The following is a 26,342-nucleotide window of genomic DNA, read 5'->3' on the forward strand; positions in this document are numbered from 1 at the left end:
GTTTGGAAACAACTCATCCACCAGCTGCACTAGGAGGTTCGGCTGCAGGGTTTCAGTGATCGGTGCACATTGGGCGCGAAGTTTGTTGCGCGCCATACGATAAGGGCGCCCCCACGGATCCCTGTCCAGCGTCCTCAACAGTTCATCGCGGGCCAGCTCCTTAGCCTGTTTTATGGCCAGTTGCAGCGCTCTTTTTGCTTGGCGATAGGCATCCTGAAGTCGGTTCTCTAAGTCCGGGTCTGGCCTGTTCCGCCTGCGGCTTCGGGTATACTCCCTACGGGCCCTAATGCAGGCCGTGCGAAGGTCTGCAATTTCCGCCGACCACCAGTACACGCAGCGGCGGCGAGGCCGTCGCCGGGCTCTCGGCATAGCTGCGTTGCAGACATTCACAAGAGCATTGCGTACTAATCCCGCGAGTTCCTCTACACCAGTATCAGTATTATTGCCGGAAGTGGACCACCGCTGGACAATAGCCGCTTCTTTAGCCAACTCTCGGTCCAATTGGCTAAGGCACCACCGTGGGAAGTGGCTTGGACTCCTGGGAATCCTTACCGATACAGATGTGTTGGAAATCCCAAAGCGGATATATCGATGGTCTGAGAGAGTCTCCACGTTTTCCTCCACTTTCCAGTCGGTGACTCTTCCAGCAACTGCGGGCATAGCGAACGAGAGATCGACTATAGATCCACCCTGCTGCCGCACACAGGTATTCACCGCTCCTCTATTGAGTAGAGATAGGCCTGAAAGGAGAGCCCAGACCTGCACAGCCCGTCCTCTTTCGTCGGTGGAGGGACTCCCCCACGCCCGAGACTTGGCGTTAAGGTCACCGAGGACGATGACGCGCCCACCCGTTTGTCTGAGGACCGCTGCTCTGACTGAGTCAAGGTAGGCCTCAAATTCAGCCAGGCTACGATTGGGCGAGAAATACGTCCCTATAATGACGAATTCCCCCCATTTTGCCACCGCATAGCCCGGGCCACTTTCTATCGCAGAGAGTGGGGTACTGGTATTGTTCCCGGTCACAACCACCACCGAGCCGTCTAAATCTCCCACCCAATGGGATTGGTTAGGGACGTAGTAGGGCTCGCATGCCACCGCCACATCTATTTGCCACTCTGCTATGGACTGCAGCAAAAGGTCCTGAGCTGCTGCACAGTGGTTCAGATTCGACTGGAGGAAGCTGATATGGGACAACTGGTTCATGATATCATATCAGATCCCTCCTGTGTTTGGTCACGTCCAGCGTTGACAGTGGTCTGATTTCCTGGAACTGGCCCACCCTTTGTGTGGGGAGGACTACAGTTCTTTCCTCCCATTATGTGGTTTGCAGGCAGCCCTGCATCCGCGCACACCACACAACGTATCTCTCTCGAGCAAGCCAGAGATTTGTGGCCGTCACATCCGCACCGGAAGCACAGATTCCCCCGGTCCACCGTGGAAGGGCAGACCGGCCTTGTATGCCCAATACCAAGACATTTGTAGCAGCGCAGGGGGCGTCGTTCGAGCACGCGAACCTCAGCGGAGCTCCAGCCAACACGGAGTTTGCCGGCATCGGACAACACTTTGGCCGCCTCAACGGGACAATGCACGGTTACCCATCCCATCCCCCTGGGACCAGTCTGTACTTCCCCGACTCTTATTGATTGAGCAGCGCAATTCCCCACTCGCGCCACAGCGGAGGCCACCTTTTCCTTCGTGACTGAATCGTCGAGTCCGGTAACCCTAAGAGTCGCGGATTGGGAAGGACGAACGACGCTTGCAATACCGTCCAGAGCCGTCCGAAGTCTACTTGCCAACAATTCGGCCTGCTCATGTGTCTGGTTCCTGGGAAGTTCCAGCAACCTGGCGCCAGTTGCAGCTCGGCTTATCCTCATGCCCTCAGCAATGCCAAACTCCTGCAGATCAACACTCTGCTCGGCCCGCTCCAAGACTTGGGAATAGGTAACACCCCTCTCCGCTGCCTCCGGCTGCAAGGTAATAACAACCGCAGCGGTCTTTGGGGCGGCCAGCCTTGGCTTAGCAGGCTTGGCAGAATTAGCCGCGGGAGTGGCTGCCGAGGCTACGGGGGTAGGGACTTTCTTTCTCTTCCCCCTTCTCTTTACAACTGTGGCCCAGTCATTGGCAGTCGGCTGAGAGTGGCTCGGACCCGCAGCAGACTCCGTGGTTCCAGCAGGAGATGGGTCAGTCATGGTGTCCCGGGTTTCCGGTTCATTCGGGGCTGCCACAGAGGAAGCGACCGGCTGAGATGCCGGCACCCTTGATCGTTTCCGGTCCGATGACAACGGCGGGCGATGCACCCTTTCGGGCAGAAGTCGCTCCTCAATTCCCGCAAACCGAGCGTCTAAAATGAGGCCCACCGAGGAAACAATGGAGGCCTTCAATTCCTCGATAAGGTCACCGCTTAGACTGGGCGCGGAAGTGCCCTTTGCAGCGGCAGCCATAGAGGCCCTCATGTCACTGAATTCCCGCCGATGAGCCTTCAGCTCGTTTTTGAGAGTCTCAACCTCACTACGTAAGCGATCGTTATCGGTTCTCAGCCGGCGGGTCTCCTCCGCAACGGTTCTGGCGGCCAGGGTGTCCACAACCTCTTGAAGCTTGTTGGCCGCGTCTTTCAGGCGCTTCACCCAGGTTCCTTTAAGGTTCCCCGACTTGGTAGCGACCTGGATTATATTCGCCACATTGTGGTCGCCGAGGGCCCGCAACTCGTCAGCACTGAGTTTACTTGGGTCGTCTACATGGACCTGAGGTGCCTCTTCGGGGTCCGATACTACCGCAGGCGTCTCCTTGCGGTACACGCGATCCCTCAGATATTGGTTGAATTGTACCTCTCGCGCTTCCTCTTTGGCCTCTCTCAATTCGGCTCTGGCTTTAGCAATGCCAGTGCTACGACCTCTGGCTGACGATCTACCGCGACTTGCAGCACCAGTCCTGGATGATGTCCTGGAGCCTTCTGAATCCGACTCTGATGCCAAGCCACTCGGGGCTCGAAAAAGTGGGCTCCGAGTCCGCGAGCCATCCCTCCTATCCTCCTCTCTACCTCTCTCACTTTTCTCTTCCTCCGACGTAAGTTTTGTTTTTGTTTTATTAGTCATATTTGTTCCCACGAGTACAGGGGAAATACGTGGTCCTTCCCTGGTGGTCCCCCCTCCACCCGAGCAAGCCTGCGCGTAACTCGTCACGGGGGTCGGCCGGTACCCTGACGAGGTACGCACTAGCGACTGAACAACCCATCAGCCATGCATCCCCTCACGGTGCGCCGCCGCTTGGGATTCGGGGTGATTTTTTATAGAGGTTTTTTTCCTCGTGGTCCGGGCGACCAAGCCAAGACCCTCGGTCCCATTGTGAGGTCGTGAGACATGACCATGACCACTCCAATGGGATTACGATACGTGGCGAGGGCCGCGCAGGACTGGTACCCACACAGCCTTTTCAGAGGCAGGGTAAGTGCACACTGAGCTCGCCTCTCCCTCCGAGGGATTATCTCCCTCCACCCTCGCGTCTCATCCAGTGTGCCCTCTGCTAGTCAGAGGGACACGTGGAGAAACCTCCCCCCCCCTGCCAGGTCATTAGCCATAACTAACAATATCCCCGTAGAGAAATTGTTAGCCATGTTACCGGGGCGCACCGGCCCGAATACTGCTCTTCCCCTCGGACGACTCCAAAAGGGACCAGCAGCACCCAGGCACACTGGGAGGTTACCTGGCTGGCGCCCCAACCTAACCTAACCTAACCTAACCTAACCTAACCTAACCTATGCACCCGTTATAATACATAATTATGTCATTAAACCACGAAATAAGTCTCAAAACAGTATAATATTGCTACACATATAGTTAGGTATGCATAAGGCAAATTGAAATATAATTTTATAATATTTACCTGTAAGTACCTACTTGTTTTATTACATCATCCAAGTCTTCGAAGAAATTATATAAAATTGCTAGTTAATGTGATTAATTCTGTGTCAATTATCAGTTTATCTAAATTGGGTAGACATTATAAATAATGACTAGATAATATATATAATATCAGGATTTATTACTTTGGCTGTGACATATAGACTAGTATCCATTTCCGTACTAATCTAATTCTATAGGTTCAATATAGTAATTGTGCTAATATTATAAGAGCGCGTGAGAGCCAGATATTCGCGTTAGGAGTAGCTACTCCGGCCGAGTTAAGTGTATTTTAACTTTTCAAGCAATTAGATATCATTTGATTAAACAGTGATGGAAAATATGGAAACCGGCATGCCTGAGAGTTCTCCATAATGTTCTCAAAGGAGTGTGAAGTCTGCCAATCCGCACTTGACCATCGTGACTGTAGCCAAATCCTTTTCATCAGAATACAATAGAATAGATTCTTAACCCCTGACCCAAAAAGAGGGGTGTTATAAGTTTGACGTGTGTACCTATCTGTTACATCTGTCTGTGGATCTCCTAAACCGATTTTAATTTAGTTTTTTTTTTGTTTGAAAGGTAGCTTGATCGAGAGTGTTCAATCCAAGAAAATCGGTTCAGCCATTTGAAAGTTATCAGCTCTTTTCTAGTTACTGTAACCTTCACTTGTCGGGGGTCTTATTAATTTTTAATTTACACTAAACTTTTACAAGTGCTTTTGAATCGTCAAAATAATCTACCACTGGTTCGGAATGCCGTTCCTAACCAGTGGTAGATTATATTGACGACACGAAAGGATCATTCTGAGAGGAGTACCGTGCTCAGTAGTGAGCGGTGGGTGATGATGATGTCTAGCTACCACCCTACCGGCCAAGCCGTACCGCCAAGCGTTGGCGTTCCGGTACGATGCCGTGCAGAAACCAAATGAGTACCTACCTAATACCTATGGGTTTAATGAAAACTAGGATACACCTTCCAGGTTAACCCGCTTCCAACTTCAACTGCATCATCAATTCATCACTTACCACCAGGTGAGATTACAGTCAAGAGATAACTTGTATTTGAATAAAAAAAGGCTTATTTACAATCCGTGGTATTTGCAAGATACAACCGTATTGGTCTGCATAGGACAGTCCGCATGTACATAATATTACGGACTAAGGTCTAAAAATGCTAAGAATGTTTTCCTACAAATGCTACATCTCAGTGTAGACTCTAGTCACTAGTGCTACTTCCTGATGCCTAGGAAGTGCGGGTGGAACTTGAAGGCGGAAGGCGACATACCTTACCTACGCTACCGGGTAAAGAGGAGTTCTGTTTTAGCATTTGGTAATTCATCAGAATACTTATTAGGTGAGTGGTTTTATCTACATGACTAAAAAGTTCAACTCATACCGAGAATACAGATATTATTATAAATAGATAAAGTTTGTAAGTTTGTTTGTAGGGTAATCTTTAAAACTAATGAACCGATTTTGAAAATTCTTACAGTACAAAGCTAATTAACTATACCTGAGTGACAAAGGCTATAATTTATTTTCAAAAAATTAGAGATCCCTACGAAAATTCACACACATACACCTCACCAAAGGGTTGCTTGGTGGAGACTAAAAACAAACCCACGCTAACCTACGCAAAGGTCGCGTTTGTACTTAACTTACCCACCTTTGCATAGATTACTTTTTAGTTCCTTCGTGTTTTTACTGTTTTGAGTGCACTAAAGACATCTATCTATTTATCTAGACACTAAAACTCGCGGGCATTAACTAGTAAGAACGATTTTTTATAGAGTTTTTATGGCATCACAGTCAGTCATCAAAATTCAGTCAGTCCCACGCGACTTCACTCCGCCCCTCCTCTTTCGTGTCGCCGCGAACTACCTCCTGACAGACCGTCTGTCCGTCTCTCTACGATAAATGATTGCTTTTTTCTTTGATACGCCAGTAACAAACTGTGCTAACGCGAATTGTACCTATAATTAAATTAGCCTATGCCCGCGACTTCGTCCGCGTGGACTACATTTTCAAACCCCTATTTTACCCCCTAAGCTCTACATACTTTCTTAGCGGATGTTTACGTCATAATAGCTATTTGCATGCCAAGTTTCAGCCCGATCTGTCCATTAGTTTGAGCTGTGCGTTGACAGATCAATCAGTCAGTCAGTACTCAGTTAGCTTTTCACAAAGTTCCCACGGGATTCTTAAAGGTCCATCCGTTTGACCGATTTATATGTAAGACAACTGACAAAGACTACTCAAACAAGGGTTTATAAAAAACCTAAATCCACGTGCACGAAGTCGCGGCCATCATCTAGTAATAGTCATTAAATATTAATACGAGACACAACGAAATAACACTTAAGTAGCTGTTAAGTTAAGTCTACAAGAAGTGTCACAACCGAGTTACCAATTACACGAACTGAAGTTCCATTCAAGCCACGAGATTTATTGTACAGCTTGTTATTCTGGATTTATGCAAGCTGTATAAGCGACAAATATTAATTCTTGTCTCAGTCAACCGACAGACGCGGACGTCCACAGCTGGGCACAGATCTTAACTTCCACACACTACAGTCTTATCCCACCCTTTTTTATTAAATCTTGAGATACCTGATGTTCTGGGAAAGACATCGGGTTATGTAGATAGTGAAATTGTGACAATGATGTTGAGCTTTTATTCTATAGAAACCAAAGGAGTATGGGTTTAATGAAAACTGCCATACCCCATCCAGGTTAGCTCGCTTCCATCTTAGACTGCATCATTAATTACCCCTAGGAGAGATTGCAGTCAAGAGCAAACTTGTATTTGAATAAAAAAAAATCTGTTACCAATAAAATTGGTCAGTGGAAGTCTCTACAAGGGACCTATATGCCCAGCGGTGGACTCTATCGATTGTTAACGACAACGATGATGATATGAAAAATCCCAGGGAAGCACATAGGCAACTTTTTATTTGGGAAAATCAAAGAATTCCCACGGGATTAAAAAGAACTAAATCCACGCGGATGAAGTCGTGGGCATCATCTTGTATTTCAATAAAATATTGTTCAAAGTTTCTTCGTTATAATCATATTTTCATAGCACCGTAAACCCAATCAAACATAAATAGCGCGGAGTCATAACAATTGTGTGTATAAATAATAAATTTGGTTTTCGTCGTAAATTGGCCGAAACTCGGCCTGTGGCTCACGCGGCTCCACCCCACAGGTTTGTGATAATGGTGCACGCACAATGCCGGCCGGGTTATAAAATACCTAAGTTAAACGCGGCCTGCGGTAAACCGAAAATTATCTTGTGTCTCAAGTTATAGGAGACGCGATAGAATGAGTACAATAATTATCATCATGATCAACTCATCCCCGAATAACTACTGAGCACGGGTCTCTTCTCAGAATAAGAAGGGTTTAAGCTACAATCCGACACGCTGCCCCAGAATGTGACGACTTCACACACCTTTGATTTCAGATTCCAGGCTAAAAAGAGTTGTTTTCGTTGGTACACGGGTTATATATTACATAACTACCTCTATTATAAACGCGAAAGTGTGTTTGTTTATTGGTTTGTTCTGCAATCACAGCGCAATGGAGCAACGAAGCAACGCTACAGATCGACGTGATTTTTTGCGTGGATATTAAGTATAGATGATAAGGACCTGGAGAGTTACATAGGCAACTTTTTATTCCGTAAAGTTTCCGTGGTATTTTTTGAAAACTAAATCCACGCGGATCAGTTAGTTTTTTTTATTGTAATAAAAACAATGTTTTCTTTCAACTTGTACCACCAACCAGCCACGAAAAGTTAGTTCGTCCGGTCGTACATAAAAATCAAAGAATCCTGAACAATTTTCGTGCAGCACAATAGAATGAAAGGCTCTGGCACGCTGGCATTGTTGGGCGGCCGGCTCCGGCGGGCAACGTGTGGTTACCCTAATTTAGTGGGCTGTTATTCTGTTTAAGTTTTACAAAGAGGTTTACGCAAGTCTTTCTTTTCTTATGTTTGTAATTTGTATCTTGTTTTGCTGGTTGTGTAACTTTTACACAGGGATTTACTTTTACACGAATGTCCGAAAAACGGAGTGTAATGTTTTCAGAGTTCGACCGTATCTTCTAACTTTAACGTTGAAGGAAAACATCGTGAGGAAATAAATACATAGCAAAAAGGGTTGGTTCCGACATCAATGATAGCAAAGATATCGCTGTAGTTTTATAAGTGGGATTATAAGTCTTGGGTTCGATTACCGGCAGGGGATACTTGGAAATTAATATTTTTTTAATTGTTTTAGGTTTTATTTGAGAAGAGGCTCCGTAACTGTACTCTATCCACGGAAAGAAGTTAGTATAGCGCTCTCTGTTACGTCATCTCATACAAATGACAGAGACAAAAATCGCAGTGGGTGTTAACTAACCATTTTGAGCCACCAAATAACCAACTCTAACATGCAGGCAGAGAGAATCATATTTCTTCATCATCATCATTCATCAACCCTAGCTGGCCCACTACTGAGAACAAATCTCCTCTCAAAATGAGAAGGGTTTAAGCAGGCTTTCAAAGCAATGTTTAACTCCAAAAAGTCAGAGGTGTATGAATCGAGTCTCCAACCCTCCGCACAGGAAGCCTATGTCTTAACCACCAGGCTATCAGGTTGTTTACTTTTTAGTTCTTACATAAAACTGCAAGGTATTTATCCAATTTAAGGTGAACGCGCACTTATCCGAGCCGAAAGCGTCGAACGAAACGAATTTTAGAATCCTGTATATGAAATCTCATGGAACCTCGCACACTTCTCCGCCTCGAATCGTCCGAATCGGAACTAGATTTCATATGGAGAATTCTAAAATTCGTTTCGTTCGACCCTTTCGATGCGTTCGGCTCGGATAAGTGCGCGTTCACCTTTACGTAGCAAAATAAATGTACTATAGAGTATAGACTAAATAGAATAAAAACTACAGACACATGAATAAAGCCTCTACGGACTAATATACCAGTATTCAAAAAATGAAGCCAAAATAAAATTGGCAACGAAAAGGTTTTCTATAATTTCCTGCATTCAACAGCAAAGCCGGTTAAAAATAGGAAGCCGATGCGAATCGCGAGCGTCAGTTTAGCGCAGGCGTTCGTCTGCGACGGTCGTGCTTTACGCTGGGTCTTTATATCGAGACAAACACAAAGATGCCTTCGTGCGTTGTTAAATCTTGCAGAAACAATTCAATGGACGTTAGAAAGGATACTGGTGTTACATTTCACAAGTAAGCACTTCAATTTCTTATTAAAATTAATCCAAATAATATTCTTGTTTGTTAAATTTTATTTAAAAAGCACAAAATTGTATAATTGCAATGTGTGTCAATAGTTTTTCACACACACAATCAACCTAATATAAGGCCGCGTATAGAATGGTGGTGGTAGCATGCAATACAAGAATTTGCCGTTCATATTACAGCAATGTAACATGTAATATAACACAAGTTGTAACAAATTGAACTACCATGCTATGAGCAGTAAGCACGCTATTAACATAATCACAGAAATCCAAATATACTAAGATGAACATAACAAGTAGTGCGCGGAGCGATCCAAAGTTGACCGTTTTTGTCAAGAATCCAAAGGATTAAGAGGGCTCTCTCCGTCACTCGTTTCCACTCGTTTCATACAATCATAGTTCCAATTTCATTTGAATATTAAGCAACCTAAGTCCATGAAATTTTACAGACATATTCTAGAAACTAATATCTATGTCTGTGGTTTTCCAGATTTCTGTTAAAATATTCGGTTTCAAAGTTACGCGGTCTTAAAATTTTCATACAAATCTTGGAGCCCCTGTAATTTTAAAACTACATATTTTTAGAAAAATCTAAAACACCACAGACACAGATATTAGTTTCTAGAATATGTCTGCAAAATTTCATGGACTTTGGTTGCTTAATATTCAAATGAAATTGGAACTACGATTGTATGAAACGAGTGGAAACGAGTGACGGAGAGAGCCCTGTTAAACTAAAAGTTGTTTTAAGTCTAAACTGATTCAATTTTTTTGAATATTACATTGTATGTTACATTGCAACATTCTATACACGGCTTTATTGTGTTTTCATTAGTTACTATCTTTCAAAAGCTTATTTTACTATAACTTTGCTTTCTCGCTTGTGCTGTTTAAAGAATGCTTTTATTCAAACATTGAATTGCCCAGAGTGACTGGATGCCTGGTTCATTTTTTGCGCATGGAATCAACCGAGTTGTGTAGCGGGGCAGTGCAGCCAGCATTCTTGGCACCATTCCAAGCGGACAGGATTGTATCTAATTAGTTTGCAGAATAACTTATATTACACTTTACGTTTATAAAAGCTGGTGCTCCCTGCTACGCTTGCATGAACTAGTTACTAGATAATTTATTTTAAGTAAGTAATTTTAAATTCTCAGTTGAACAACGGTTTCTATATACTATTCATATGGAAGTTGTTGGACTTGATATCGAAGTAGAGATTTTCTCGAAATGAAACTTAGCTGAATGGATTTTAATTAGGCATACAAGTATTAAATGCAAACTCAATTTACAAGGCTTTGAAATAGTGTGAATAGTTTTTGACACTAAAATACACTTTCAAAGATTATTTTTGGACTTATATTCTTTGTTTCAGATTCCCTAAAGATGTGAGTTGGAAACATAAATGGATAAAAATCGTTCGTGAGTGCAGAAGCCAAGAATTGTGGGTACCCTCAAAATTTAGTGTAGTATGCTCTGTTCATTTCGCAGAAGGTGACATTTACACCACTCAAGGCGGCAATCGACGTATCACAAAAAACGCAGTACCTAAATTGAAACTGTATGATAAAATACCTAAAAAGAAAAATTATGATTATCATCCTACAGTTGAGACAGTTAGCGTATCTGTTCAAACTGCATATGTTGGTCCTGGTGATGATGGAACTGGTGATAATGAAATGATAACTGGTGATCGAGTCGAAGCGACTGATGATCGCATTGAGAATGTTATTATTAAAGTGGAACCAACAGAAATGATAGAAGAAACTGCTGAAATGGACACACAAACTGGTCAGATTCATGATGTTATTGTTAAAGTAGAACCTAAAGAACCACTCGTAGCACCGTCATGCATTGAAATATCAATTGATCCATTAGCTCCCAAACAAGAGCCTGACGATGATATGGGTTTACTGGATGATTCGTCTAATTATAAACAGGAGATAAAGAGAAAGAATGATCAATTAAAACTATGTCGAACGAAAATTAAAATACTACATCAAAAAGTACACAGATATCAAAGGAGGAATCTGAAACTGAAAAATATTTTGAAGGAAATTAGACAGAAGAAATTGATTGATAAAGATGTTTTCAGACAACTAACTGCTTGTTTAGTTAAGAACGATGAACAGGAAAATAACGACGACTGATTTCTGAAGTGAAAAGCAAGTAAAGGCGTCATGTTAACAAAACAAATTAAAACAATAGTGATAAAATAAAATTTTGTATAGAAGCAGGCGTTATTGTACCGAAGTCCATGATATACAAGGAACCAAAAGCTTAATTCGCTACTTATAAGTACTACCTACAAGTACTGCTGTCAGCACCTTACAAGCACCTTACAATAAAAAAAAAAGGCAGATTACAGCAAATTAAGCTTGGTTAATTGTATAAAACTTTCGAATTGCTATATTTTGGTTACAAAAGTTCTAGCAAATTTTTTTGTACTGAATCTTGCTAGATAGGCTGATTAGCGTTCTTGGCCCCATTCCAAGCGAGCATAATATGAACAGATTATATTTTATGTTAACGTTAAGTTTAACTGTAACTTTTCAATAAAAACGTATTACCCTTAGGATTAGTGTTTGTTGGTTCTAATTAGCGCGGTTAGTGTAGGTAAATGGAATCACTACCCCATAGACCTATAATTTATTCCTCCAAACACTACCCATATTATAAAAGCGAAAGTGTTTGTTTGTTGGTTTGTCCTTCAATCACAACAGTGCAACGTGCAAAGCGACTATAGTTAAAGCCCTGGAGAGACATAGGCTGCTTTTTATACCAGAGATCCAAAGGAATCCTACGGGATTCCTTATTCCTTAATCCGCGTGGATGGAGTCCCGGGATCAGCTAGTTAATAAATGGCACATGTATGAAATCGGTGCGGGTCTACCTATGGATTTTATCTAAACTCAATACTTATATCTATACCTACCTATAATATATAACTCAAACGGTTGAGAACCATCTAGATTACACAGGCTTTCTAATAAGGAAACAGCTGAAATCGTAGGTGTAAGCCATCAAATGAATACCATTTTCATCGTCAAGTTTTACTTAATCGCACTGCTGATCGATCCATCCGCTTGAGAGTTACGATGCCACAGCCCGAATACAAATACGTAGATACCTACACATGTTGAACAAAGCCGTGGTAGCTTAGTGGTTAAGACGTCCGCCTCCTATTCGGCAGGTCGAGGGTTCGATCCCAGGCACGCACCTCTAACTTTCGTGAGTTATGTTTTTAGCATACTTTCACGGTGAAGGAAAACATCGTGAGGTAACTTGCATGCCTAAGAGTTCTTCATAATGTTTTCACGGGTGTAGAAAGTCTCCTGAACCACACTTCGCCAGCGTGGCGGACTATGGCCTAATTCGTGACCATAAGTACTTTAATATTTATCTAAATAAATATAAAATGAAAAGCTAACTGACTGACTGATTGATCTGTCAACGCACAAGCTCCAACTACTGAGCAGATCGGCCTGAAACTTGGCATGCTAATAGCTATTATGACGTAAACATCCGCTAAGAAAGGATTTTTGAAAATTCAACCCCTAAGGGGATAAAATAGGGATTTAAAATTTATGTATCCCGCACGGGCGAATTCGCGGGCATAAGCTTAAACCTTTCTCATTGTAAGCGGAGACCTGTGCTCAGTAGTGGGCCACTGATAATGATGACAGGTTAAACTTATAACACCCTTCTTTTTGCGTCGTGAGTTCAAAATAGGAAGCCAGTACCGGGTGTCCGAGGGGCGCGGGGCGCGGAGAGAACGAACCGTCAGTTACTCAGTTGAGCGCTGACGCTTGTCTGCGAAGGACGTAGGTTGACGATTTCTTATCGAAAAAAATACAAAAATGACTAACTGCGTTGTCAAATCTTGCAAAAATAATTCAGCGAACGTTAGCAAGGAATCCGGTATCACATTTCACAAGTAAGCACTAGTTTATCCATTGATTTTAAAAGCGCACAGTTTATCTTTTTTAGAATTTATCAAAGTACTTAATTTGTTTTGTCCTGGTTTTGTCAAACTAGATAATATTCACCCATGGACGTGTTTACCCAGTAATATTGTACTAGCTGTTTTCTATGACTTTGTTCGCATAAATTTAAATTTTTTAAAATTTTCGTCTGTATTTCTCAAAATCCTTTCGTAATATACCTACTCCCAAGAATTCAGTTTATATAAGGGATAAGGGATAAATAATCTGTCATGTCAAAAGTAGATACGATTTTTTAAGACATGGCAGATTACATTACATGACAGTTGATACATAGAGTAAATATGGCAAGTGCGAGTGCGTTTTCAAAATTTATACATTATCATATAATTTTAAACTACTTCTAAAGTCCAGCGCAAACAGACGGAGTAGAGTCGAGTCTTTTTGATAACTAACTAAACTCAGCTTTATATAATTTGGCATACCGTTGAAATTGCTAACTTAGTAATAACAAGATACAGAGGCTCCACACCAAGTAAATAAGGCTTAGTTTGTGTTGCTATCAAAAAACACGCCTCGCCCTGGCTCTGCTGGTATGCTTTGCACCTTATTTACTATGTTTAGACTGCAGCTTTACCCTCTCGCTTTTGCTTATTGCTTAAATTGATTAGAGCCGGAGCCTTTCAATTGCTTTATTCAAACACTAGCGATATGCTTCGCACGGGTGTTTCAAATAAAACCTTTGTCACTCAGCTATCCTATATGTATACCTATAGCCATATGTATCCCATGCGTATATAGCTATAGTACATATAGCTTTCTATTGTTGAAAGCATTTTCAAAATAGCTTCAGTAGTTCCCGAGATTACCCCCTACAAACAATCTTAGAAACTTTACCTCTTTATATTTAAAGGGCTTTGAAGATTTTGGCCCTTGGCATAAGTAATAGTCCGCGATTTTGTTTTTCCCAAAATAGCGGCCATAAATAAATCCTGTATTAATCAATAGCTGGCATCAATACTTTGATAACTTAGTATATCTCGGAAACATGACACTTTGGAAGATTTTGTCTATACAATACTTGTTTGTATTGATGCCAGCTATTGATCAATAAAAGTTTAATGCGTAACCGCTATTTTGAAAAAAAAATTGCAGGCCAGGCTCCATACTAAAATATTCGAACCCCTTACCTAATAAGTTGCCTTTTATGTGATAGCAAGCTATTTCCCACTTGAACTTTTGAAATTCAAGCAAATTGAAATACTTAGTTGAGAAAGTAGAGGTTTTCTCGAAATCAACATGGCTCTGGCTACTTGCTTCTGAACACTAAATACAAACTCCATTTTTCGAGACTATCAATGTTCTGAATGTTAACAGCTTTTTGATGCTTTTTTAAAAAAAAACCTTTATTAATTACTCTAAATGAGTAATCAAAACTGATCGGGCATACCTTCTCCGATGTAATCCGCAAAGTAGTTTATAATAATTAATTAGTACCCCTCATTTGAAGAGTATCTAGGCGATTTTCGTTTCTTTATAAGCACATACTTTTTTTGTTTCAGATTCCCAAAAGAAATCAGCTTGAAATATAACTGGATTAAAATTATTCGAGTTAGCAGAAATGAAGCATTATGGCTACCAAAAACATCCAGTTCAATATGTTCTGTTCACTTCAAAAAAGAAAATTTTTATACGATACCAGGCGGCGTGCGATGTCGTCTCATCGAAAACGCAATACCTACATTGAATTTGTGTGATGACACACCTGTACCTGGACCTGGCGATGATGGAGCCGATGAAACTACAACTGATCCTTTAGACCCTCAAAAAGATGGCGATGTAGATCTAATATGCTTAGCGGCTGAATGCTGTCGTTACAAAAATGAGATAAAAAGGAAGAATGAACAGTTAAAAATATGTAAAACAAAAATTAAGATACTGCACCAAAAAGTGCGCCGAATTCAAAAGAGGAACCTGAAACTGAAAGATGTTTTGAAAGAGATTAAAAGTCAGAAATTGATTGATAAAACTGTTTTCAGGCATCTAACTGCTGGTTTGGGCAAAGCTGATGCTTGTAATTAATAAGGGGTTTCAAATTATTTAAATCATCACCGTCTTCATTGCCGGTTCACTGCCTAGCACAAGTCTTCTCTTAAAATGAAAAGAGTTTAATGAATGAAAACATCGTGAGAAAAACTCCATAATACCCTCAAAGGTGTGTTAAGTCTGCCAATTGGCACTCGCGCAGCGTGGTGAACTATGGCCAGACCATTCTAAAAAGAGATCTGTGCTCAGTAATGAGCCGGCGATGGTTTGGCTGTAAGCTCCTGGTCAGTACGCACATTTAAGATCCTGTCACCTGTCTGTTTGTTCTGCTCAGAAATGCGATATTTTGAGTACCTATCGTTTCAATTGCGTAAGTCATCAAACATGTAAGCTTATATTATCTAAGTTTTTTTGTGATTTTTCAATAAAAAACGTGCATACAAATAACCTTATTTACTTTCGGATTAGGTTTGTATTCTTTAGAACCTGTCTACCTCAAAATCTCCGTCTAATATCCGAAATACAAAAACTCTTCTCTCTGTTCTTCGTCTCTCTGTGTGGTATTCCTCATTGCTGAGGATTGTGCTCTCTTTCTGTAAAACACATAATGGTAAGAGTTTTCCTGGGATAATAATGCGGTGTGTTCCCCCCACCCGCATACCTACAGCTCGACAAAAACGAGATTTCGATTTTTAGGTTTTTACAGTAAAGTTATTATCAGATGTTAGTGATAATATAATCGGGACCGGAGACAAGGAAATGAAAAGGCCATAGTCGGTCACCCATCCAGTTACAGACTTGAATCGACTTATTAATCGTAATCAATTGATATGCGTTGTTACTAGGCCACACGTCTCTTAACTACACCAACTTTACACTATCGTCATCAACCCATTGCCAGCCCATGACTGAACATAGATCGTCTCTCAAAATAAGAAGGGTGTAAAGCAATAGTCCACCACGCTGGCCAAGTATAGATTGTCTTCACACATCCAACATTACGGGGAACTCTCAGGCATGCAGGTTTTCTCACGATGTTTACCTGCACCGTTAAAACAAGTGATTTAGGTGTTTAAAATGCACATAACCACGAAAAGTTAGATGTGTGTGCCCGGGATCGAACCCTCGACCTACCCGAATAGGAGGCTTTAACGACTAGGCTATGCTATCACCGCTCTTATCAATCGACATGCGTTGTCACATCTAGATCATACCATATCATCATCATCGTCAACCGATAGACCTCACAGCTGGACATAGGTCTCTTGTAGGGACCCACACGCCTCGCTCTTGCGACTCCCTGTAACATTTTTTATGTCGTCTGTCCACTTAATGGGAAGTCTACCAATGCTACGATCCCGGTGGAAGGTCGCCATTCTCGTCTGTCCACCTAATAGAAGGTTCCCAACGCTGCGCATTCCGGTGGGAGGTCACCATTCGAACTCCTTGGGACCCCAGCGTCTATCGGTTTATCCAAATATGTATCCTGCCCATTACCACTTCAACTTCGCAACCCGTTGAGCTAGGTCGGTTACTCTGGTCTGGTTCTCCTACGGCTCTCCTCATTTCTGATTTGAACACGTAGATAAACTCCGCACATCTCTCCATCGCCCGCTGAGTGACTGAGCTTTCTTATGAGGCCCATAGTTAGCGATCATGTCTCGGATAATGTCATCATTCATCGAGTTTCTTGCTGGTTCCTCCCGGTAGGAAATGTATTCCGAACGAGTGGTAGACACATTTGACGATTCAAAAGTACTTGTAAAAGTTTATTTGAATAAAGATATTTCTATTCTATTATGGCAACCACAGTGGCAACACCAGGCTCTAAACAAAATGACCCTATAAATTATCTTAATATAATACCCTAGGGTTCCTCATTATGACCAAAGAATGGCCTTAGTTCCCTTTTTTGTGTCGATGTCGGCCTGAAACTACAAAAACAAGGTCATATTTTACTGACCGCTAAAAGGCAGTAGTGAGCTGAGTTGTTATTCTTTAACGATGTGTTCGTCGTTGAGTTCGATGTTGAGTAATATTTGATAGCTAGATCACTTCTCTGGCATGAAAAAATTTTAGTCTTGTCTTTATAATTTTACAGGACTACATAAAAAAAAATGTTTCAGTGTTCTTGTATATAGGTATGTATACATGTCTTTATTTCCCTATGACTTCTAGTCTGAACAGATTTGGATGTAAGGGGTAGGTATTGTTAGAATCCTTACATCATCGCGAGTGACTCATGCTATGTATTTGTGGAAAAAAAATAGTAGGTATAGCGGCTATTTGAAAATTTGAAAAGTCTTTATAGTTCCTTTTTGGCTGGGCTGTCATGTTTTTAGTTTTCTTTTATATACGCTTTTACTTTTTCTCGCTCTCTTTTAATTCAGATACAAGTGAGCCCTTGACTGCAATCTCACCTGGTGGTAAGTGATCTTTCTTATGCGATAAGACATCTTCTCAGTCACGGGGTCTAGCGAGCCTAGCCTGTTATGTTGGTTTCGTCGCTGTGTCAATATCGTAGGCTACACGTGTACAGAATAGCGGCGCTGATAATTCCCGTAGAGTTGTTTTCGACAGCACAGCCTTATAACTTCGCTTTAAGTGAGTCGGCGACGCTGCGTCGCTCCTTGCTGCGATAATTCTTTATTAATACCCTTCCCTTCCCTTCCCTTCCCTTCCCTTCCCTTTCCTCCCTTCCAGTGCCCTGCTCTACTTCCGAAGTCCAAACAAATGAAAAGTCTTCTAGTAATATGATTAAGAAATTTATTTTTAAATCAACCGCGACTTTCACCATCATCATCATCATCATTGTCCACTGGTAGACGTCTGAACATAGGTCTTGTAGGGACTTCCTCGTGGCTCAGTGGTGAGCTCTATGGTCTTAAAAGTGGAGTGGATTCGATTTAGGAATTTTACATTTTCTAAATTGTCTCTGGTTACCCTTTACGTGTGCTATAAAACCTATATACCTGCCGAATTTCATGATTCTAAGTAGATGGGAAGTACCCTATAGGTTTCTTGACAGACAGACAACGAAGTAATCCTGTAATGGTTCCGTCTTTCCTTTTGAGGTACGGAATCCTAAAAAACGAAGGAAAACTAATGTGTGAAATAGGTATGTATACCAGTCTAACATACGGTCTTGAGTCCCCCAACATAGCGAAGCAATAACTGATATTAACATACGTAAGTTATCGTGCGACATACATTACGCAGTTGCCCTTATTTCCGATCGTAAACTTCTCCCGGTCACTCTTTGTTACGGAGGGTCCGACCGGGATCCTTTGTTCGCGAACAAAATACTTATTATACAGGGTGTAACGCTAGCAAAAACAAAGAGAGGTGATATAGTACTGATGATTACTGATAAGATACCTAAAAATATCAATTTTTTTATTTAAAAATCCTGTATTTTTATGAGTTCACAATATATTGCAAATAAAACATTTGACTGACTACAGGTCAACGAATGTTCCGCAAATAGATCACTCGAAGTCAATGCCGTGTCGTAGGTGAGGCATTGACTCGAGTTTGGCACGCTATACAATGCGGGTTTGAAAAATACTAAATCACTAAATCTACAAGATAAAGCAAATGGTAGAATAATAACGCTAAGTTTTTGCTAGCGTTCTGGTTACACCCTGTATACCTACCTGCCGCTGCGTGTTTAGTATGAGATTCTACATCCACCCAACTTTGATAGAGTATCCACATCGACACCAGCGCTTCAGGTTACCCTAACCTTAAAAAACAATTAAAACCCGACTTCAATTTAACACCACAAACATTAAAAAGTTAAAAATAATTCAATTTAATATCGAATATAATATTACGTATTGTATATGTATGTATTAGTATAGTTCTATAATACCATATTTGGGGGACTATGGTTTAAACACTTCTCGTTCGGAGAGAATAGTTATAGTTCTCAGTAGTGGGCCGATCAAGTGTTGATCATGAATATAAACGCAATGCATCTGCTGTATGTTTAACAGAAATTGATTTGATTGCAGTGTTATTATTAACGCAGTGAACAATATGACAATTGAATACGAGAATAAAATTATTGTTATAGAAAGCTTTGTTAATTTTGGAAGTGCTTGAATAGAAAATAGATTTATAAAACACCGGTTAAGAGTAAATTGCCAATTGTTTTTGTTTTTTTTTTTATTCTAATAGAACATTATGATGTTTGAGTTTAACGCAAATACTTGAAAAGCGTTTTATTCAAGTTAAGTACTAATTGTAGTTTTACTGTTTAACTATTTGTCAGCTGCAACAAACGATTAGTTTAACAATTCTGTTCGTAACAGCAATATAAATGTTCCAATATATACGGCGTTTCATAGTTACAATATTCAACATGTTAGCATGTGTAAAGCATGTGTGCTAGTTCAAGAGATAACATTTTTCGTCCACCAGTGGAAGGACGAAAATGTTAGACAAAGTCAGGTGGAGTACCAATGCTGTACTTTCCGATGCTAGGTTGCCATTCTAACACTTGGGACCCTACGTCTAACGGTTTTTCGAGCTATGTATGTCCATTGCCCATTGCCATTTCAGCTTCGCAACCCGTTAAGCTATGTCAGTCACTCTGGTTCTCCTACGGATCTCCTCATTTCTGATTTGATCACGTAGACACTCCAAACATAGCTTTGACCATCGCCCGCTGAGCTCTGTGCTTTTTTTGGCCCATGAATTTTAATGAAAACTCACTAGTCACAACTAAAAGGCATTTACTACAAAATACTCTCACAGGAATCACATAAAATAAAATTAAGCAGTCAATTTAAACAGCATACAGTTAAAAGGGGTTTCAAAATGGCGGCCGAGAGGTTCTTCGCGGCAATTATGCTAATACGAGTGATCTAATTCCAAGCCTACATTTAACCCTCGTTAGTACACCACCCCCCCACTCTCCCAACCCGGTAACTACCCTTCGCATAGTTCGAATTTAACTTACCACACACATGGTTCAAGGGTAGTCTTTTCCCTTAATATTCTTTTAACTTTCACCAGTACCTACCATTGTATCACTACTAGGGTTGCCAGATGCCCCGTATTGTACTGGCTGTCCCGTATTTTAGGGCATGATAATACAGAAAATAAAATACGGGGTAAACAAAGCTCCCGTATTTTTTTACAAATTCAGTCGGAGCTGGGTGACGAAACTAAATCGTAAAGTTTGAAGAACATTTCCCTTGTGCGACAATATTGTGTAGACCCGCTTAGCTGAAACAGACTCAATATTGATACCATACCTATTATATGATATACTATACAATGAATACCTTTCCTACCTAATATTTGGGTGATACAAAAATACAATATCTGCTGCTTTACCTACCTATGTATACTCCGTTAAACATGTTGGACCTATGGGATTAGATATTCCACGTCACACGCGTACACTACGTAGTAGCGAGTGTTTCATCAGGCCAAATTGCGTGTACAAGTAATACGTTTCCACCCTTATTTATTCATTCAAAGCCCCTCATTCATAAAGCAGGCGGTACTCAGATCCTAGGGTAATCCCGCGTCGCCATGGCAACGCCTGTTCCCGGGACACCAAGTGCGCAGCTGATTGCGGAATTTAAGTTTCACTAAGCTGAGGTACAGTGAGCGATGATAGCTTAGTGGTTAAAAGGTCGGCCTCCTATTCGGAAGGTCGGGTGTTCGATCCCGGGCACGCACCTCAAGTTTTCGGCAATTAAAAATCAGTTCCATTAACGTTGAAGAAAAACATCGTGAAGAAACCTGCAGGGATGAGAGCTCTACATAATATGCTTCAAAATGTGTGAAGTCTCCAATTCGTATTGGACGTGCATGGCGGACTATGGCCTATAATCTATATATACCCTTTTCATTATGAAAGGGTATTTCGGGAATTTATAATTTCTAATTTCCTTGATATGATCTGGTGGCGGCTTCGGCCGTGGCTAGTTACCACCCTACCGGCAAAGCCATACCGCCAAGCGATTTAGCGCTCCGGTGCAATGCCGCGCAGAAACCGATAAGAAGCCATATCTTTTCCCAAGTTAGCCTGCCTCCATCATCACTTACCACCAGGTGAGATCGCAGTCAAGGGCTAACAAGTAACGGAATAAATAAATAAAAGATTGAAGGTGGTTAAAAAGAGTTAAATAAAAAGACATACTTACCCTAGGTACTGGTAAATATCTTTTATTAAAACCTGTTAATTAAGTACTACCTACTTACAATATAAAAATATTGCAAAGGATAGGATATGCAAAACTATAATTTTGCAAACGGATACAAGATAAGACGACATTGTACGGAAAATACAAAACACATAGGTAGTTAGATACATAATATTAATGCATAACTTTTTCCATTCGCTTTTCCAAACCGGATGTCCTTTATCAACATAACGACCATAATGATGATCATATGTAATGACTTCATAAGCACCATTATCATTTCTTAAGACTGAGTTTTTCACGTGGATTCGCATGCGAATTATATAGCGACGATCCCTTTGCTAGATATCAGTTGGTTAAGTATGGAAAAGCTGTATCAATTATAACAATCTTAATCGTTGTAATTGGCTGAATATATTATCGCGCTTTGCAAAATTTTGGCAATTAGGTATACATAGGTACTATTTATACATACGTAATACGGTCAAGTGCGAGTCGGACTTGCACGCGAGGGGTTCCGTACAATCATACAAGGTATACATATAATACTTTTATGTAGAACACTGCAAGTTAATAACAGACTGCGCCATCTATATGTGTTTTTTTTTAATTAACTTTTCGTGAACACATTTTAATTTTTTTTTGTGTGGAACCACAAAATCACGGTTTTCGGATTTTTCCTTTACTTATGCTATAAGATCTACCTACCTGCCGAATTTCATGATTCTAGGTCACCGGGAAATACCCTATAGGTTTTCTTGACAGACACGGCAGAGATACAGATAGGCAACAAAGTGATCCCATAAGGGTTCCTTTTTCCTTTTGAGGTACGGAACCATGAAAACGAAAGACCCCATTACTAGAATGGCGACATCGCACTGGAAAGCGTTGAGGCGTGGAAGGCGGTAGAACTTTTGATTTTGGAAGACATCCCACTAGGTGGACATAGTGGACTAGCACCGGGCGGCGCAATGTCCAGCTGTGGACGATGATGACGATGATGATGGGGAAAAATCTGACCAATAGATAAGTAATAAATTCGCAAAAGCTATAGTAAGTAATCAATTATTGCAGTGAATGCTATCGTAGAATTTGCATAACACTTGGGCGATCATAAAAATCCAAAATACTTTATCCAGCTGGTACAGTCAGCTGAACACACAGCCACAAATGGTTCGAGGACGATCTCTGTTCTTAATTTGCTCAACTGTACTTCTTGTTTGTTTATAACAATAATATTTTAGTCAGCCAAGAGAAAAGAATTTATTTTCGTGCGTCATTTAAGTATGACTATTATAGCATATTTGCATTAGTGTACAAACTTCTTAAAATTGTGCAATGGAAACCAATATCCGAAATCCTTGAAATACCAATAAAATAAAGTTTTGAATTAAATTTTGTACTTATGCTCCATTTAAATTATAGGTTCTTATTTTTATGATTATGATCTAAGACTATCAAATAGACACTCAAATAGTCAAAGGTTAAATAGTAGTTACTCAATAACAGAAGCCAACTTTTCTGAAACATAAAAATGAATGATGACAATTTACACACTTGCGATTTTGATCGATGGAGAATCCCAAACCATCCCCCATTCATACTTCCCTCGGGTTTTCCCAAACGGGGAATCGAAAAAAATTCTCCCAAATCCTGCATAGCAACCGGCCGACCCTTGCACATAACTACCCTATTTCGAAAATCACTAAACCATCCTTTTATTCTGACACGCTAAAAAATACCTTATGTCTAAGCCAATAGAGTCAAAATTGCTGGAAAAATACAAGATATGTAAGAATTTATTGGAATTTAAACTGTAACCTAGAAAAGATAAAGTTGAAATTCATATGAGGATAGTTGGAAACGCATTCAATGGTTATCAATTTATTTTCACATGTCAAAGAAAATTCAACTTAAATCTTTGGGTTGAGAGTTTAATATCCAATGAATAATTTTGGAGTGCATCTCTGGATATAGGCATGGACAGGTTTTAGGGTCCGAAGGGAAAAAGTGTAGATTTATGCGTTTTTGTCGACTTAACAAAAAATGGGTTAAGTGTAGGATCTTATTTTATTTTCATACGTTAACATGTGTAACTTGAGTCGGTGGCAGAGTTTTAAACTTTTTTTTGTTTGATGTAAACATGCGTTTGTATTTTTTGATTATTACTTAAGTGTAGGGACATTTTTTTCACCCGCGAAAGGTATGCTGTTATGCACTTGTCTACGAATTCACTTGTTTTCATCACAATTCAGAGATTTAATTCGCTTCGTTTAGAGATAGACAAGGAAATTATTATTACAAGGCAATTGGACAAGATTACTAGAGATGGTATTTTGAGGAGATCGTTTCGCATCAGGAATCGAGCCAACTAGAAGATGTATCATAAATAAATTAAGTAGGTAGGTACATAAAATGTAACAAATTGTACTTAAATAATGTAAAACTGGTAGTCCGTATATACTTAATACATATTATAATGTTATTTGTTATTACATATCATATATACAATTGATATTTTCGTGACCGAAGAGTTGCATAGTCAACTATTAAGTAATTAGTTAAAAAATAATGAATTTGTTTTCACTTAAATAGAATAAAATAGAAAAGTTCTTTATTCAAATGAACCCTTATGTACGAGTAAGTCCTTTGGAATCGCAAAGTGAATCTACCACTGGTTCAGAATGCCTCCTCTATCGAGAAGACCACATCATCACTTTCCATCAGGTGTGATTGTGGTCAAGCGCTTACCTATAGTGAATAAAAAAAAACAGCAAGAAACTCAACGACCTGCTTAAAAGCTATAAAAACAACAAAACAATTACTGTAAAGTAAAACTACAATAATGAAGCACATAAAATAACGGTCGTGGACGCGGTCGGACTGCGACAAACGCATAATTTGAATGTTACCGATTTGAAACAATCAAATACACAGCCAAAGCCAAGCACCATTGTCTAGGCTTGGCGGCTCTCCACTATCTAGACTTAGACTAGAACAAAGATAGAAATAATATACCATAAGATCTGCCAATACATGGTTTAAAATACAGAAATACATATTAAGTAGGTACTCGTAAGTTCTATCAATCATTAAAACACAAAAGTCAATTTAACATACTTAATTATATTACGTATAATCTGTTCATGAATTTAGAATTTATGATGAAATAAAAAACTTACATACACAAACTCTGAAAATAATACATACTCTCCTTTTTTAGATAGTCGGGTAAATTGACGAAATGTATGAAGTAAAATAAAACATAATATGATACGTCGAATTGAAAAGCTCTATTTAAATGTGATTAAAACTAAGCCAATTTAAAAATATTTTTAGTTATCTGAACGATTCTTCCAATGACCTTTAGAACCGCAGCGACTAAAGTGTTTCAATATATTGGCGTCACTTTTTTGAACATCTTTGGTCATTAGGTCCGTCTCCATTTTCCTCTTATCTGTGCCTTCAGCATTAACATATAATGCGCCATCAGTCCATGCTATCATGGCGGCCAATTATTTCACCACCATTAAATTTTATGGGTGTCCGGACTGGGGCCCGTTTATCAAGTTTTATATTTTAGACCCCAAATGAGTAGGGTAAAATTGGGAGTTGTAGCTCACGTCTCTAGATAAAGCGCGGCGCGTCTAGCGGTCTAGCTGCACCGCGCCGCGCATCGTATAGACGTGAGCTACAACTTCCAATTTCACGATCGATGTTAAATATAATCAGTAACAAGAGAATGATCAGGTTGTCAGAAACTCCTCGAAGATGATTCAATGGTGATATTATTCTTGGATAGCCTACTTATCACTATTGACATCTCATTTTAGAATTATTTGGATTTATATAAGTAATCGATTATTTTAAATCGTTCAACAAATTACTTTTAATGTGTCAATTTCAGATAAATCCTAATGACTCAGCTTTATAAGGTTATTTATGAAAATCAGACGATTTTAGTTACACATTAATCAGCTGATGGTATCAAGTCAACATACTTATTATTTATTCTTAATACGCGTGCGGAAACTTTAAGACCTTTATAATAAATGTTGGATTTCTTTGAGATCGTTGATATCAGAATACCATCGTATTCCTTATAGTTTAATATATGTACATGATGCAGCCCACACAAATTCCATTTTACAATAACAACGTCAACTAAATCATTAACTTTTAATATCATTTTTATTTGTTTATAATTATGATGATTACTTTGAGTTTTTGAAAAGGAATGACTTCCTTAGACCATGTACATGAATAAACTAAAGTCGTATTAATCAACAGCTAATAAAAATATTGACTATACTTTGCTAGTCATACTTATATTACTAATCAACCCTTAACAAAAGGAAAGTAAATAAAACTACTAGATATATATTTTTTAGAAAATTTTATTATCGAGACACCATTTTCTTAAAACAAGCACGTTTTTTAATGCACATATTGAAGGATGGTATAAACAACTAAACACATCACTATTCGTTTCGTATTGTTCATACAAACTTAATAAGCTAGGGCAAGATTTATCTTCCAAATTATAAACACTATCGCAACCAAACATTTTCGATATCCACTGCACTTTTTCTACACCTTTAGCATAAACACGTTTATTATTTAAATAATTATTCATGTTTACATATCCTTTGTAGTTTAAGTATGAAATAAAACCTTCTTTCCAATGTATTCCTCTGTTTCTTTCTATCCAACAAACTTGTTTTCTTTCCGTTTTCGTTAAATTATAAAATGGGTATGGTGGCTTGATTAAATAAGTCTGGATATGGTTATTACATAATATAGCTATTTCTTTTACTATAAACTCATTGGAATCCGTCTTGAATCCTTGTACATCAATGATGACATTCATGACAACTTGCGAACAATATTACTTAAGGGTTTATATTCAAAGAGGCGATCGTTTATTATAAGACAATATGCTGATGTTTTATCAGGGATATCTTGCGAACTTTCAATTTCCAAACGTACGTCTACAGGTCCTGTCTTTAAATTCTCGTTTTGTCTTGAA

General features: G+C 39.9%; 3 protein-coding genes across 3 annotated transcripts; 2 read left to right on the forward strand and 1 right to left on the reverse strand.

Annotated features, from left to right (window-relative positions):
- Window positions 1-1,199: 1,199 nt before the first annotated feature.
- Window positions 1,200-3,092, reverse strand: LOC123874062. The gene has a single exon (XM_045919221.1). It carries the CDS (start codon window positions 3,090-3,092, stop codon window positions 1,200-1,202), a length of 1,893 nt encoding a protein of 630 aa, XP_045775177.1.
- Window positions 3,093-9,017: 5,925 nt separating this feature from the next.
- On the forward strand, window positions 9,018-11,649 carry LOC123873974. Its single transcript, XM_045919095.1, has 2 exons — window positions 9,018-9,145; window positions 10,535-11,649. The coding sequence occupies exons 1-2, from the start codon at window positions 9,069-9,071 to the stop codon at window positions 11,307-11,309; spliced, it is 852 nt and encodes a 283-aa protein (XP_045775051.1). The 5' UTR covers window positions 9,018-9,068; the 3' UTR covers window positions 11,310-11,649.
- Window positions 11,650-12,887: 1,238 nt separating this feature from the next.
- On the forward strand, window positions 12,888-15,533 carry LOC123873981 (THAP domain-containing protein 2-like). Its single transcript, XM_045919113.1, has 2 exons — window positions 12,888-13,096; window positions 14,666-15,533. The coding sequence occupies exons 1-2, from the start codon at window positions 13,020-13,022 to the stop codon at window positions 15,183-15,185; spliced, it is 597 nt and encodes a 198-aa protein (XP_045775069.1). The 5' UTR covers window positions 12,888-13,019; the 3' UTR covers window positions 15,186-15,533.
- The last annotated feature ends 10,809 nt before the right edge of the window (window positions 15,534-26,342 follow it).

Source organism: Maniola jurtina, chromosome 17, assembly GCF_905333055.1.
Source record: "Maniola jurtina chromosome 17, ilManJurt1.1, whole genome shotgun sequence".
Lineage (NCBI taxonomy): Eukaryota > Metazoa > Arthropoda > Insecta > Lepidoptera > Nymphalidae > Maniola > Maniola jurtina.